Raw genomic sequence first — 15,434 nt, 5'->3', positions numbered from 1 at the left:
CACTCGGTCTAGGCCCTAGCCTTATCACGGTTAGGTCTCAGTCTTGTCGGTGCAATGTATCCCGCGCCGGCCTCCACTCCACTCACACTGGACCTTTTCTGGTTCGCTCCCGCCCGTCTGCAGTGCCGTCCGTCCAGTGATTACCTAATAACAGGCAATTCATCACCTTGGTCCCGGCTGAATCCCGGATGTGTCGGCGCGATATCTCCGACCTGCTTCCACCCTAACCCTGAATCACACAGGTCGATGCAGACAGAACTGGCAACAAATTCATTGCCAGCAATTCGTGGTGATTGATGACTTTCCCTGATCGGCAATCTCGACAGTGTTTCATCTTTCACCTTCACATGCTGCTGTTGTCACTGCCAGAGAAAACCACCGCAACCCATTGTGACTCCCTTGGCTCTGCATGATGAGCTAGCAGCGAGAGATTGCAGTCTGCCAAGCTACTCATCACAAAACATTCAGATTTTGAAACATTCGTTGGAGTCCGTCTTCGAAAGAAGGGGAAGACCTTATAAAGAAAAAAAAGAAAAGGAAAAAAAAAAAAAAAAAAAAAGAAGAAGAAGAAAAATACAGCAGTCCCCTGATTATCAAAGATGAGGTATGAACTCGATATTTTGCATATCAAAAGTCTGTCGGTGACTTGGAGGGTCGCGTCCTCGGTGAGGTACGTGTAGGTATCAGTCAACCTTTGTCCATTTACCTGTGTTTGAGTTGCTGTAGACTTCAATCTCCCAGTCCTCTCTTTGTATGGGCCATACACAAACGCACAGGGGCATACATGATGAGTTAGGAACGCAGGTACGCAACCCAATTTGAAATCCACAACGACTATTCTACATCACCATATTCTTTTTCTCTCTTCCCCCCCCCCCATTAAAGACAATACTGTTTTTGTGTGCTTTTCTTGGTTTTATCACCTGCCTGCCACTTTCCCTCTTTTCCCGATTACACTTTTTCACGTAATCCCCCTTTTTGCCTACCTACCCACCTTTCAGCTGCCAGTTGCGCTGACTGACTGACTGACTGACTGACTGCGTGCGGTAGGCGGTAGGTAGATTTTCATATCTTACCACATATACATTCCCACAACAGTCGCCACCAATCCCATACCCATGGTCTTCCACAACCTACCCCCATCCACGCTGGCACTGCCGCCAGTCACAACCGAGGCCCACGGCGACGGCGCCTGCGGGTCGGCACTGTTGGCTCCGCCGACCTGAGGCGTGGAAAGAGGGCGCACTTGGATCTGCCCGTCGGGGATCTGGGCGACGAGGCTGTTGCCTGCGGGAGCGGAAGCACCTAAGGGGGAGAAGAGTGTGTGTTAGCTGGGGCGGGTTCTCTATGGGAATCTGGAGAGTTTGGAGCAGGTTGAGGAGGTTTGGACATATCCACCAGCAGGGATATCAGCTGGGGCGGGAGCAGGTGTAGGAAACAGGCGCACCTTGAGGAGCCGCAGCCGCAGCCGCAGCCGAAGCCAAAGCCGGAGCAGCAGCCGGAGTAATGGACGAAGCGGAAGGAGCGGCAGCAGCCGGAGCAGATGAAACAATCTGAACTTTAGGCGGAGGAGGAGATGTATGAATCGGAGTTGACCAAGAATGAGGAGGAGATGAATAAATAGGGGTTGTAAAAACAGCAGCAGCAGCAGCCGGAGCAGACGAAGAAATCGAAGCTGAGGCAGGAGCAGCAGCAGCCGCCGGAGCAGACGAAGCAATCGAAGCTAAAGATAGAGGAGCAGCAGCAGCCGATGCAGCAGCCGCATTGGCATCTTGCTTCGTGCCATCATCTACCTTGCCACCGTCGTAGTAGATCCCTAAGTACCAAGTCGTCAGTCTTTCCTTCGCGTTCCTCCAATCCCTAAAGGAGGAAAAAAAAAAAAAAAAAGGAAAGGTTTACTCACCGTGACCACTCCCACCGAACCGACCATCTTTAGAGGCATCAATGCCGCCATAGATCTGTTGCTGGCCGCCGTTCTTGCCATCACCCAAACCGTCCCTGCGGACATTTGCCCTGTTGCCATTGCGATTGCCATTAGCATTGCCATTGCCATTGCCATTGCCATTGCCATTTCCATTGTTGGCGTTGGCCGTAACGGTGGCAGTGGCAGTAGCAGTGGCAGTGGCAGTAGTAGTAAGAGCAGCAGCAGCACCACCATTGCCAGCACCATTACCACCACCATTCCCATTCCCATTACCATTGTTACCATTGTTACCATTGTTGCCATTGTTGCCATTGTTGCCATTGTTGCCATTGTTGCCATTGTTGCCATTGTTGCCATTGTTGCCATTGTTGCCATTGTTGCCATTGTTGCCATTGTTGCCATTGTTGCCGTTGTTGCCGTTGGCCGTGGTCGTAGCAGCGGCAGCAGCAGTAGCAGTAGTAGTAGTAGTAGTAGCAACAGCAGCACCACCATTGCCAGCACCATTACCACCACCATTTCCATTCCCATTGCCATTGTTACCATTGCCGTTTCCATTGCCGTTTCCATTGCCATTGTTGCCGTTGGCCGTGGTCGCAGCAGCGTCAGCAGTAGTAGTAGAGGTCGTAGTAGAAGTGGTAGTACTAGTCACACTAGCAACCGGAGCAGCAGAACTCGTGGTCGACGCAGAAGTAATGGGGTTGGTGCCGTTGCCAATGGTCGAGGCCGTAGTACTAGTCAGAGTAGCAGCCGCAGACGAAGACGAAGACGAAGTAGGAACGAGCGGGGTGCTGCTGCTGCTGCTGCTGCTGCTGCTGCTGCTGCTGTCACTGCTAGTCGAGGACGCAGCAGGCGCGGGAGCATTACCAAAGGAAGCGACAAAAGGAATCAGAGTGGTAACGGGAGAAGGAGGAGGAAAGACAATAATGACAGGAGTCTCAGAGATGGTAGTGGCAGCAGCAACATAGGCTTGACCCTTGACAGGAGTGGCCTTGGCCGTCTTGCTGAACCAGGCGGTTGGCTTCGGGAGACCAGCAAGGGCACTATTGAGGCTCTTCACGAGGGCGGAATCACCTGCAATGCTGTGATGAGGGACGGCTTGGGAGATGGGAACGATGGGAACGACCTCATCGGGAGAGAGGATGACGAGAGGGCCATCATCGTTGGAGGAGGTTCCGCGGTTGTTGGTTGGTGCAGCTTGGGTGAGCTGGGAGACAGCCGCGACTGCTCCGATGAAGGAGGTTGAGTACTTCATGGCTGTTCTTTTTTGTTGGGCGAGGTAGATTAACAAGTTAGCAGCGAGAAGATAGACAGATAGATAGATAGACCTCTGAGGTAGGTGATATGAACCCTTCAAGGGAGTCTACCATGATAGACTTGGACACGTACTTTGAAGTGTGCTTGGAAGTGTGCCGGGTACCACTGTCACCTAGCAGTCAAGAGAAGTCTGGATGTTGGTTCTTTGCTGTGAGGTAAAGAAAGAAGATGTCAAAAGATACAATCGAGTTGAGAGTGGTGGGTGTTTATATCTAGGTGGCCGGACTGGAGAAGGGCCTTTGACTAAGCGCACGTGTTTCTTCCCTTATGCCGGACGGGTGTATAGTTGGGGAAGATTTCATCATCGATCGATGGCGAATCTTGGGTACAGCGAGTTTGAGGTGGTTCATCCTTCTCTGACTTTGGGAGAATCTGGACGTGACGCTGGGAATGGCCATGCAGTATAATTTGAAGGGATTGGTAAGTGACGAAAGGCCACTTATTGCGAGTCAAATACTTGGATTTGTTGCATGACCTGGGAAATCTCTCTGTACCCGCGCATAGAACTGTCCAGAACTGATCTGGGAATCTACCAGGTTGTTTATGTTATATGCCCTTACGCAAGCAAACATATTAACTGCGCAAGCAAGAAGTAGTAAAGGCTTGCATGTGACCGAGGCCAACCCCCGTGGAATGGTCCACGACATCTCCTGCCGCTGTTGAGGAATGGGGGTAACAGCCAACAATGCGGCGAGATGCTTTCGTACTGGTAGCTTCTCCTCGAACCTGACTGATGCTTACCTACCATGCCTTCCGTTACTAAGTCTTCTGTCTTCACCTGATGCAGACGTTACAACGAAAGGACCGAGGTAAGCCACCGCGTTCCGTGACTGTGAAGTGTCCTTGCAGCATCTCGGGTGGCTTCTGTGAGCTTAGTACATGCTCGCACAACACTGTAAGATACCTTTACCTAAGGAGTGCTTCCATGGACGATGAAGCATTCGCAGGTTTATGATGCTGTCATTTCCTGATAATAGAATCGATCCCGCGCTGAGACGAGGTGAGTCGAGGCGTCGTCAGTCCGCGAGCATCTCCCGTACAAGAAAATAAAAGAAACCATGAGAAATTCCACCCCTGTTACTCTGAGACGTCTCACTTGAAAAAACTATCATATCCGAACAAGAATCATGCAGAAGCACCAAGAAATAAAAATCCTGTACAAGGTGAAGAGAGTTTAGGCATGTTCCAATAGTAGAGGTAGATCTCAAGGCTCTCAAAAGCCCTTGGCTCGGACCTTATTTCTAATCGATGTATCGGAGCTGTCAAACTTGCATAGGCAATGCCTCCCATACATATACAGGCATGCATGTATAATGCGAGAAGACATGGCTAAAACCAGGCGCTCTTCCGCATCTCAAGACGTTTATGTGCTCAAAGCCAAATTCTGCAAGTTAATCTATCTTTTTTTTTTTTCTTTTTTTTTTCCCTCCCTTTTTCATTTAGCATCATGAAGGTGATTATAAAAACCAGGAAACACCATCGGCACATGATCACGTCTTACCCCCCCCCCCCCCCCTCCCCCCCCCCCCCTCTCTGCCTTGAATCTCAACCAGCTGCACGAGCGACGCCTACCTACCTACCTACCTACCTACCTACCTACCTACCTACCTACCTACCTACCTACCTACCGCGCACCTAAGCATCCAGTCTAGCACCGCACACCCAACCATCACCAAACGCACCAAGCAACGCACATACAATGTTGCCCTTTGATGTCGTATCTCCAACGGATTCCTTGATGGACCGGGCTATCCTCACCTCAGCTGCGGGTGGCTACCTAACTTCATGTTCATGGCGGGAGCTCCCTACCTACGCGGCCACGAGCACAAGATTCCCTTTTTTTTTTTCTTGCCTCAGCACTCACTTACCTACAAAAACTCGCTCACGAACCAGGAGTGCTTCTTCACACAAGTCAAGTCGGACGCAAGCAGGCCAGATCTCACCAAGTGACTTTAAGTTGGCCAAGTCGAGCTGATTTGAAGTTAGACTTGCCGGCAAAACTTGTTTCGTTACCTCTAGTTGTTGATGTAGACTTTGCAAAAGACAAGTAGTGGTTTGGGGAGTACCTTGCCCGAAAGCCCGTATGACTTTGGTAGTAGTTCCTGAGTTGATTGACTAAGCTCCGAACTAGTGAACTAAATGGACCAATTTAGTATAGAACTGTGTAGAAACAAGTCAAATATGATATGGCAAGCACCTCAAGCCACGGCAGCAAGAGAGAGCAGCAGAAACACACGGATAGTGTAAAACCATGATGCTTTTAAGTGACGCTGATGATCCTATACATTTAACCCTAGACTTGAAAAAACCCGAAAACACAAACACTTTACATGTTTTTTCCTCGTTCCTCCACCAGACCATGCTTGATCATAGTCGAACCTTTCTCCGCCGGACAGAACCGACCATCTTTCTCTACCATACCCTAGCCTGACCTGACCTGACCTGACCTAACCTGACCCATGTGTTGTGTTGTGTTGTGCTGTGTTATATCTCGTAAAACCCGACCCAATCCTGTGCCAACCGGAGTGTAGTTCGCAACTCATGCCTTGAAGCCTGGTGATGGTGAAGTACTTCCCTCGGCTGACTCGTATAACGTGCTGCTTTCCCTAGGTAGAGCTCTGCTGCCAATCATGATGGTGGCAGAGAGAAGCAGCACTATGAGGCAGCTGACTGAACTGGATCCTCCTCCTCTATGACCCCGAGGAACGCCCTATCGTTTTCGATCCACCAATACCTCGAACGCCCAAATCACAGCCCGGTTCTTTCTGTGTTTGTTTTGCCAAATGGAGACCCTAGAGTTGTGCTTCCAGAAGGCGAGACAGTATGTTTCAAACTCGGTCCTGGCACACTTCCCAATCTCTGTCCTCGTCTTCATCGGGGAGTATTATTCCTCTGGAACGCCAGAGAAGAGACCGACACGCATACGATGGCTCTGTGGAAAGAATAAACAGTTAGTAATGTGCTTTCGATGCGCATAAGAGAAACAATCAGAACCAGGGTCAACTCACGTAAGGCAACTTGGGGATGATGACCGCTAGGACAGCCAAGAAGTTGATGATAAAGTACGTCAAGTCGTAGTGCGTGTAATGCGTGCTTAACAGGAACAGGACAATGGGCACGCTCAACAAAAACTTCTTGGCAGGCGTGTACTGGGCTCCGTCGTCGATCTGTTCCCACATGTTCAAGTTGTCGTAGGCGCCGCCGTTGAACTCAAAAGGCACGCCCCGGACGTGGTGGAACATGATGTATGAGCCGATCATGTACGTGATGTTGGTTAGCGTCCATGACGTTTCTTGTGAGACACCGGGGACAATATCGTATATGATCTTGAGGGCGAGGATGAGGACGAAGTGAATTGTCCATGCGCCTGTTTGGGGAGAGGAGAGGTTAGTATAAGCTTTACACATGTCGAAACTTGGTCGCACCCCGCGGCGGAGAGGGCAGGGATCACGGCAAGTCTGGAGGGGGGGGGATGGGGACGGGAGGATCATTACCCTTTGCGTTTACCCAGTTGGCATTCAAGTTGGGGAGAGCAGCCTGGTCACTCAGCTGCTCAACAGGCTCAAGAGGCTCATGGTAGACCTGGAGAATGCTACTAGATCTCCTCCTGCGGCCACCCTTGTCTGTCATTGCGTTCTGATATGTCAAGGAGTCCTGACGCGGTGCCAAGGTTGCGGCGGGTGCGTCGTAAGAGACGGTGCGTGGGAGGACGATTGAGGAAGCCACCTTGGCGGTATTGAGACCGACGTAGATGGTCGTCGGCGTGGTTGATGTCTATGTAGAGATTTGGGAGCGTGGGTTTGCGCGGAGAGGCGAGGATCACGGACTTGTTGGTCTGTCGTGTTCGTCGCTACTCGTCGTAGTTTGGAGGCGTAGGTATAATATAAAACCGAGTCTCTTGATATCTCGGAATGCGCAAACGGGACTTTGACTCAGGGCCGCCCGATGTTAATAGTCGTCTGTTGACTTGATCTCTTGACAGTGATGCGAGGATGGTGCAACTTGTCGGTCGAGGTGGGATGATGTCACTTGGCTCTTTCGGCGAAAGGAAACCAGCCAGTCACCGAAATAGAAGGTTAAAAAGGGGGGAACAAGGTTGATAATGTTCGCTAATCTGGTATCGATGCTGGCGCCGTCTGGCAGATTTCGGTTGTCGAGATGAACGAATGCTGTTTGGTATCAATCTAGAATGTCGGGAGGAAGCAAGGCCGGTCCTGAAGAGGTTGAGACGGGAGGGGACGTGCCGGCAAGGTTAAGGTAGGCCTGTACGCTAATAAGGGCTCAAGTTTACCTACCTACTTAGTCTAGGGGCCCGGTGCTGGCTGTGTACTGTTGAAGTGGGATGGAGTTCCCCGTTTGTCCCCAAAGTGGCAGGCCGACGCACGTTGTCAACTTTGGAGAACGAAAGGAATCCGTCCGCAGACCGCCCGGCGAATCAGCAGCGGGGAATGGCATCCAGGAGTGGAGAAGTGTTTCTTGCCGACTTGCTCACCTCTATCTCGCTATGTACCTCAGCTGTCCAGTCTGAAGTGCTCTGGACTTCCCATCTTGCTTTTTCTTTCAGCTTTTAACGGATCACCAGATACCTACTAGGTAGACTCTGAAACAAAAGTGTTTACGGTATACATAGCATCCAATATGTCTACGTAACCATCATAGATTGCCAGTAAAATATAAACCCCAACAACAGGAAATCAAGAGGCCACGCGTACCCAGACAGACCCCTAGGTACCTTTGGTGATTGACTACACACCGTCCCGCATCCCGCGGACGCCCTTTTGGTGCGGACCCAAGGGACCTTGAAACAATCCTGACCTTGCAGCTTGGGGGGGGGGGGGGGGGAGGAGGGGGGTGGTGCCTTGTCGTGGCAGGCATCATTCCACTTGACTAGGTGATGAAAGGGGTCTCTCCCCACGTGAGTCTTGAGGCTGCGACAGGCGAGCAGCTGGCAATCCATACCTTAGCAGCACTGCAGCTCATGGCAGGCATTGGTGGAGGCTGAGCAATTCGCAAGTGGATCGCGTATCATTGGTGTCATATTCCCCAAAATTACCAGACGGGGCTCTAGACCGCCTCGGCCACAAGGGTCTCCTTGGTGCTCTTTGTTAGCGTCGCACACTGCAAACGAGATAACGCGGTACCCAGATCTCGTCCCTGGCGTGTAAGGTTGCGAAATTGTAAAATTTCGGCTTGCACTGCACTCAGCTGGGTGTCGCTCTCCGTAGTGAGCCTGCTCCTAACAGCTGAGGTTGGAGACAACATACAACCTTCACACTTTACCCTGATACACCTGTTAAAGTCTCCGGCGCCAAGACCCATCACACTCCAATTCAAACCCTGCTCAACGCGAACTGCAAAACGACAAATTCAACCTTCGAGATTTGTTCCACGGCCATCAACCCTCCCAACTATCTCGGCTCTGTAGAGCCGCCATCTCACCGCCAGCACCCCGGAATCATCAAGCGCATTTCGGAAGACTGTTCCAATAAGGGGACCCCGTGCTTGACCAGGTCAAGCTACGCGGTGGTGGTACCGGTCAGTTGGTGTTGCCATTTCATCATTGATTTCAACTTCAGCTCATCATTCTCGAGCGCTCAGCTTTGGAATAACAAGGTAAGCCACCCGAGACTTTGGGGCGTCTTCTCTCAGACTACCTAGGTATCCTGCGCGATTCAACAAATACCACCGCACTCATGGTTCCGCCCCTCGTTTTGACCTTTGAATATCGCCTTGATATATCATATATATTATATATATATATACAATATATATTTGGTCATCACTGGGAACCAAAGCTAAAAATCATGGAAAGCAGGGGTTGGATCCGGCCATTCTTGGTCTACAAGCTGGGCCTTGCTTTTGTGGCGCTGTTGCCCCACTAAAATTTCAACACTGGCATTTGCAGTGTTCGGCCACTTCACTCTGGCTTGCCCAAACACTCACTCAGTCTCTCGTTTCACTTGTCAGATACTGACTACCCCAACCCAGAATGAGCGCTCCAGATTCGCCATCCAGCCGCAAAAGGCCGGCTGACGATGATTCGGATGCTTCGGGTGTCAAAAAGGCCCGGGTGGGAAATCCCGAGGCTGCCTCCAGCGGACCGGCTGATGATTTCGAGGAGGGTGAGATAGGAGAGTCCCCTTCCGGATCTGAAGCGGCTTCGACCAAGGACCACGAGGCTGAGAGTACACCAGCGCATGGTGGTTGGAACCGCGGCGTTAGCAACGGCCTGCGGACATCATTCATATCGCTGAGCACATCAAGCCTGCGCAAAAAGTCGCAAAAGAAGGAAGCCGAGCCAGAGCCCGCATCAGAGGTGGCGTCGACATCGCCTGTTAAGAAGACCAGAGAAGCGAAGAAGTCAAAAAGCTCATCGCCGACAGACCAAAAGGTTCTGGATGGCTGGCTCGCCCTTCCTCCCCATGAGCCCTTTGCCCATTTCAGGGCACGACCAAGATACCCAGAATCGTGGCAGAATCGTTTTGTGGATTTCTGTGAGGCTCTTATCAGGCACAATATCCGATGGCCCGAGACAAAGATGGACGAGGCTCAGGCCAACAAGATGAACAATCCCGAGCTCCTGTACAGGGCTTGGGTGCAGTGGCTGCAAGACCACGCGGACCAGAAATGCTGCTCTATAGATCAGGTGGCTGCGGGATCCAAGCTGGCTTCAGCGCAAAAGCTGTCCAGAGAAAGCCTCGAAAAGATGATTTCTGAAGCACTCAACGGCGAGCCTGAGGGACAAAAGACACAGGCTAGAAAGAAGGAGCCAAAGAAGAAGGAAAAGTCTGCCCAAGCAAGATGGACCAAATTCACTCTCCAAGGTACCAGATTTGAGAATCTAACAATGCCACCATTGGTCCCAAAGTCGGACTTGGACGAGTTGAAGAAGAACAAAGACCTGTGGACGACCAGATTCCTTCAGTGGTCTCAGGAATTCATCAACCGGAATCAAGACCTTTTGACCGCCGATACTCCGGAGCTCCTGGGCGTTATCTGGACGTCCTGGTGCGCCTGGTTCAAACAGATTGTTACAAAGAACAAAACTCCCATTGCAAAGGACGTTGCTCGGAATTTCTTTCTCGAGAACAACGAGGACGTTGAAGCAGTTTACCGTGGTATCATGGCGGCCAGCCCAGGGCCTGCTTTAGATGAGGCAGAGGAGCCAGCAAAAGAAGAAGAGACAGAAGCTGCCGATGAGTACAGTGAGCGCCCACAAGCGACCCCGGCCAGAAACGAGGAGCGACTATCACAACCCACAACGCCCAGAAACGAAGACGTCGACCTCCACATCCGCCACAAATACTTTTGCGGCCTCGAACAAGACCAGCTCTTCTGCATCGAATGCGCCTCCTACTCGCACGACTCATCTCAATGCCCTCTCCTAACCTGCCGCTGGTGCAGCGCCGTCGCCGAGCACCCATCCTACGCCTGCCCTTCTCGCCGCCGTTGCACCGAATGCCGTCAGCTCGGACACGAAAGCGAGTCCTGCACCGAGAAGCTCGCGCTCCCACGCGACCAGATGGAGTGCGCCATCTGCGGCTCGCGCGACGGACACCTGGAAGACTCCTGCGTCGAGCTCTGGCGCACCTTCAAGCCCGACCCTCTCACCTCTTCCAAGGTCCAGGCCTTGCCTATCTACTGCTACTGCTGCGGCAACGCGGGCCACTATGGTGCCGACTGCGGCATGAACATGGCGCGCCCGGACACGATTACGGTGTGGGAGACGTGGAGCAAGAGCAATGTTGAGCAGCTTTACGTGGATCCGGAATCTGAAAAGGTGGCCATCGCGCTGAAGCCGATGCCCAAGGGCTCGGTGTTGGCGCCGTATAACGAGGAGGATCCGTATGTGGACTGGGATGCGAGTAGCAATGGCGGAAGACCGGATTTTGGACATGGGATTGCTCCGCAGAGACATGTCTTCTTCGAAGACGATGATGAGGATGAGGAGGATGAGGGGTTCATTAGGCCGCCGGTGCAGAAGAGCCAGGGATCGTCGTCTAGGATTCAGTTTGGTGGTGGTGGCAACCGTGGTGGCCGGGGTAAAAATGGAGGAGGTGGTGGTGGTTCCTTCAACCCGCCACTTCCTCCTGGTCCGCCGCCTGGAAGACTGAGGGAGTTCCAGAGCTACAACCATGGCAGGGGAGGCGATTCTTTCAAGAATGGCGGTGGCGGCGGCGGTGGTGGACGTGGCGGTCGTAATGGTGGCCGCGGTGGATACGGCGGCGGCAAGAGGGGCAGAGGTGGGAAGCAGTGGTGATCGCGACGAGGGTGGGCATGGAACTGAACAGGCACGTGGTGTTTCTTGCATGCGGTGATCTTGTTTGATCTTACGAGGCCCTTGATCAGTGGCCGGGCTGGCATTGCTCTCTAGCTCAGCACTGAGAACCAAAATTCTTGCTTGAATGCGGTGGCTCGGCATAGATTACCAGCGAAGGGGTTTGTAAGTTGCTCAGGCAGGGCCGTACCTCAATCCTACGGTACTTCTTGCTGAATACAGAGCTTGTCATCAGCGGTTGGAGATACCCTTACAGGCGCATTGGTATCGAGCAATTACATGATGGGATCATGTTATATACCTACGCAAGGCCATGGTCATCGAGGGTGTGAAGTGTGCTCTAGGAGTTCCCTCTGGCTTTTGTCGTTGTTGTGAACTTTTTTATGAAACACACATCGGAATATCTTACTGGGATGCCACCCTTGATTTTCATGTCTGTATGTATGTAGGAGGGATGTGAATGAGACTCGGTATGGCGGTATGGCGGTTGAGAACTTTTATGCTGACCTTTTGATTTTCATGGTTTCTGTTCCTTTGCTAGCGAGACCAGACCTCAATCCTCTCATCCACTGTTGCTCACAACTAGAGGTACAAGTACTTAATTCATACACGGTCATCTTGCAAACTGAAGATACCTGCGACTAATGGTTCCTTCCACTTGAATGAACTTTTCCTCCTCGGCGACTGCCTGTTTTGGCATCACACTGCACATGGATAATCCTGTTCAGAGGCGGGTACTTCTAGGCAGTCCTCGCCCGTCGTTGGCTCTTTCCACTTGATTATACAACTTCTAGGACTGTCGTCACATATCTACGCTCTTCCTCGATTCTTGTCTTGTTTGTTTTTCCTCTTTGTTCCTTCATTTCTTGTTCCCACTTCCAGTCTGCAATTGCGGAGAGGCAAAAAGTGCATGACCATGGCCAGAGGATAGCGAGGCGAGAGGTAGTTACACGCAATTGTTTTCCGCGATATCTTCGATTGTTCGGTCAACGATCATAAAGAGCTTCAGTTTACTTCTTCCTGACATGGCCACATGGTGGTGTCGTGATTATGGGTGGAAACGCGGTCAACTTCTCCATTCCACACCCGATCATCACTGTTTCAAGTTCCCGTCTTTGCGGCGCTTCGCAAAACAAGATCTCCTCTTAACGATGAAGTGTACATAGGTATAAAAGCCACTCCGCTCCCCCGGCATCTTGTACACTCAGTCGGTCAAGCTGTCGGTGAATTCACAAAGTCTCCTGATAGATGAAACCACCTAAAAGTCCAACGCACTGAAAGAAAACTGAAAGCTGTCTTGATTTTCAAGCTTTCCATCACCGCCTTGGTTTGACACTTCCAACTGTCAGTCAGCTAGCTAGCTAACACATCAGCTTACCTAGCTGTTTGACAATTTTTTTTTTTCATTGTTCACCCTGGTTCCATAGTAGGTAGGGATGACAACTCAGCAACAGCCAACTGCGAAGAGGGCTACTAAAAAGTCTCATCATTGATTCCATGAGAGGAGTAGGTCGTCCGACGGGAGACATCGATTCCTAATTTTTAGGTACCTACCTACCTACCTACTTTTAACACCTATGGTGCTTTCCGCATCAGTGTTCTTGCAGAGGAAGTCACACCCGACACAAGAATGCAATTCCCAAAAAGTAAGGCGGCGTACTATTACCGTCTTTATACCTGGCCACCACCCAACAGCCCTACACTTTTGAACATGGGAATCTGACATGTCGCTTAATTTGTGAATCCTTTTGGGCGTCAACTCCCTCATGCCTTACAGCCAGGCCAGGGGGGGCTAGCCACAGGCAGGGCAGAGCGGGGCCGTAAAAAGGGTCCAGTCCCGGTCCATCCCGTTTTACGAAACACGCGCGGCGGAACGGAACGAAACTCGTTGAGTCCATTTACATATTAGCCTCTGGCACGATGTGATCCTGTCGATCCACGTCAACTTGTCTGGCCCGTGGTGGTGGTGGTGCCGTGGTGGTGGCTGTATACGGAAAGGCCTCCGCTATTGACGGCCGGGGGATGTTCGGTGTTGGGTGAGGTGCACGGCTTGGATTTGGAAATGGGGAGTTGTGATTGGTTGGCGGCGCTACTTATCGATAACGAACAGCTCCCGCTTTGCACTTCTCCCCAAGAGCCGATGCGTGGCTAACAAAAGCGGAAAGTTCAACCACAAGAACTAATGATGCATACTGCGTAGTACTAACGGAATCATTCTTTCCTAAAAACCTACACTTTAACCTTTGATGCATACTTGTTAGCCTTGTTTCCGTGTCTTGGTCTCTTCTTTTATGCAATGAAATCTCTGAAAAGTCTTATTCCAATCGATTTCATGACCGACGGACCGTGAAGCCGTGGTCCGAAAGAGTCGCTTAGCACCAGCTAAAGCATCGATTCACCCGCCCCTCTCCTCCATCGACGTTTTGTTTCGTTGTTTCAACTTCTCGCTGCTCTTCTCCACCGGGGACTGCCACCACACCTTTGGCATCGTTTTCGGGCCCTTCAGTTGGATCGACTCATTGGTAGCCCCTGGTTGCAGCACCATCCCGTTTCTGGGTGAGGTCGACTGGATGAGAAGTCTCGAGAGATCAGACAGGCTGCATTGGTGTCATGCGGGGTCCAAAAGCACATTTTGAACCCGGTCTGACCACTCACAGTCTTTGGCGCGGCTCATCATCAACCAACGGCGACCATCGTCAGAATCCTGTCCGGCCCAAAGGTCGCGCTCGCAATGGAGTAACTGGGCTACCGAGTCGACGCGACGGAGCAAAAGACTGCGGAATCACAGTCGTCTCGGGTCTTTCGAGAAGCCTTTTCACATTCCGTCCCTATCCGTTTTTTTTTTCTCTCTCTCACCCACTTGTTCCTGTCCCGACCGACATTGCATGGTGCAGCCGTCCGAGATGCCGTCGCCCCAGAATCTTTGCAACCATCATCTGTAACCATCTGCAGATGCACGAGGGACGGCACTTTCTTTGATTGCAACTGAAGATTACATATTCTCTGACAGCCATACGACATCCATGTCGATACACTAGTCTACCGTCTGAATGGCCTTCCTTTGATGCTTGGCATATGCTCAGTGTGCATTTCTAAGCCATGGAGAGCTACCCTGGCCGCTATGGACAACCTATGGCCTGTTATGTAGGGCTCATCTTTTGGACGTTCTGAATGCAGTGGGAGGCGGTAGTCTTTCCAGCATGGCTTGTCAAAGGGCACATGGACATGGCTGTGGCTATGGTTGAATGGGATATTTTGCACGGATGATCGCTTCGCAAAGTCAAAGCCAGCGGTTGTTGGCGGAAGGAATCAATGGGTGAGTGGATGGATGAGGTGGGATCAACTTCCGGGATGGGATGGGGAAACGCGCGACCGACCGACTGACCGGATACGTGGATGACTACTAGTCTACAAGTTCAAAGGAGGAGACATACCGAGTGGTAGGTCCATGTTTTGTCGGTCGGTGATGAGGTGTCACCAGTGGGGTATATCTCCCTGTTCAAGTCCTCCTCCTCCACTCTTCTTGGGAAAACAGAAAGTCCTTCTTTTTTTTCCTCTTGGTTTTCTTTGGCTTCATATTCCTTTCTGTTGTACAAGGTCTGGAACCGAAAACGACTTTTGCCTTTTCTGACGACATCGGACTCTTGAGAGAACCATCATCGCCCAAGACGAAAACAGACAGAGGACTTAGACCGGTGGAGCACCATCACCACCACCAAGATACCCAAAGCCTCTCTTCCCCTACCCACCTTATCCTTCTTCTTCATGCTTGTCGTTCATCAAATCATATTCGTCCTTCACTTAGTTTGAGTTCTATACCATGGAGAACGGGGTGATATCAGAGTAATCAACTTTCATCCATCATTTCATATACCCGAAAAATCACCATCACATCGTCCAAGACATGCAAAAGCAAGC

At 51.3% G+C, this 15,434-nt stretch overlaps 4 protein-coding genes across 5 annotated transcripts; 2 read left to right on the top strand and 2 right to left on the bottom strand.

Moving 5' to 3' along the window:
* Positions 1-789: 789 nt before the first annotated feature.
* Positions 790-3,387, bottom strand: NCU04616 (hypothetical protein). The gene is made up of 4 exons (XM_953766.2): positions 3,311-3,387; positions 1,904-3,183; positions 1,448-1,816; positions 790-1,305 (listed from the first exon to the last, which is right to left on the bottom strand). Exons 2-4 carry the CDS (start codon positions 3,174-3,176, stop codon positions 1,073-1,075), a joined length of 1,875 nt encoding a protein of 624 aa, XP_958859.1. The 5' UTR covers positions 3,177-3,183; positions 3,311-3,387; the 3' UTR covers positions 790-1,072.
* Positions 3,388-5,463: 2,076 nt separating this feature from the next.
* Positions 5,464-7,625, bottom strand: NCU11109 (ORM1). Its single transcript, XM_001728174.2, has 3 exons — positions 6,733-7,625; positions 6,247-6,605; positions 5,464-6,170 (listed from the first exon to the last, which is right to left on the bottom strand). Exons 1-3 carry the CDS (start codon positions 6,866-6,868, stop codon positions 6,123-6,125), a joined length of 543 nt encoding a protein of 180 aa, XP_001728226.1. The 5' UTR covers positions 6,869-7,625; the 3' UTR covers positions 5,464-6,122.
* Positions 7,428-7,966, top strand: NCU10092 (hypothetical protein; the record flags this gene model as incomplete). The annotated part of the gene is made up of 3 exons (XM_001728173.1): positions 7,428-7,495; positions 7,577-7,707; positions 7,929-7,966. The coding sequence occupies 3 exons, from the start codon at positions 7,428-7,430 to the stop codon at positions 7,964-7,966; spliced, it is 237 nt and encodes a 78-aa protein (XP_001728225.1).
* Positions 7,967-8,554: 588 nt separating this feature from the next.
* On the top strand, positions 8,555-12,139 carry NCU04617. 2 transcript variants are annotated; one of them, XM_011396365.1, is made up of 2 exons: positions 8,555-8,851; positions 9,054-12,139. In XM_011396365.1, exon 2 carries the CDS (start codon positions 9,228-9,230, stop codon positions 11,496-11,498), a length of 2,271 nt encoding a protein of 756 aa, XP_011394667.1. In that variant the 5' UTR covers positions 8,555-8,851; positions 9,054-9,227; the 3' UTR covers positions 11,499-12,139. The 2 variants fall into 2 exon arrangements, with proteins under 2 accessions (XP_011394667.1, XP_011394668.1); XM_011396366.1 differs by having other exon boundaries at positions 9,051-12,139.
* The last annotated feature ends 3,295 nt before the right edge of the window (positions 12,140-15,434 follow it).

The sequence above is a fragment of the Neurospora crassa genome, linkage group V (genome assembly GCF_000182925.2).
Source record: "Neurospora crassa OR74A linkage group V, whole genome shotgun sequence".
Lineage (NCBI taxonomy): Eukaryota > Fungi > Ascomycota > Sordariomycetes > Sordariales > Sordariaceae > Neurospora > Neurospora crassa.
The sequence above is the reverse complement of the archived record's forward strand: the minus strand, read 5'-3'. Positions and strand labels throughout refer to the sequence as shown.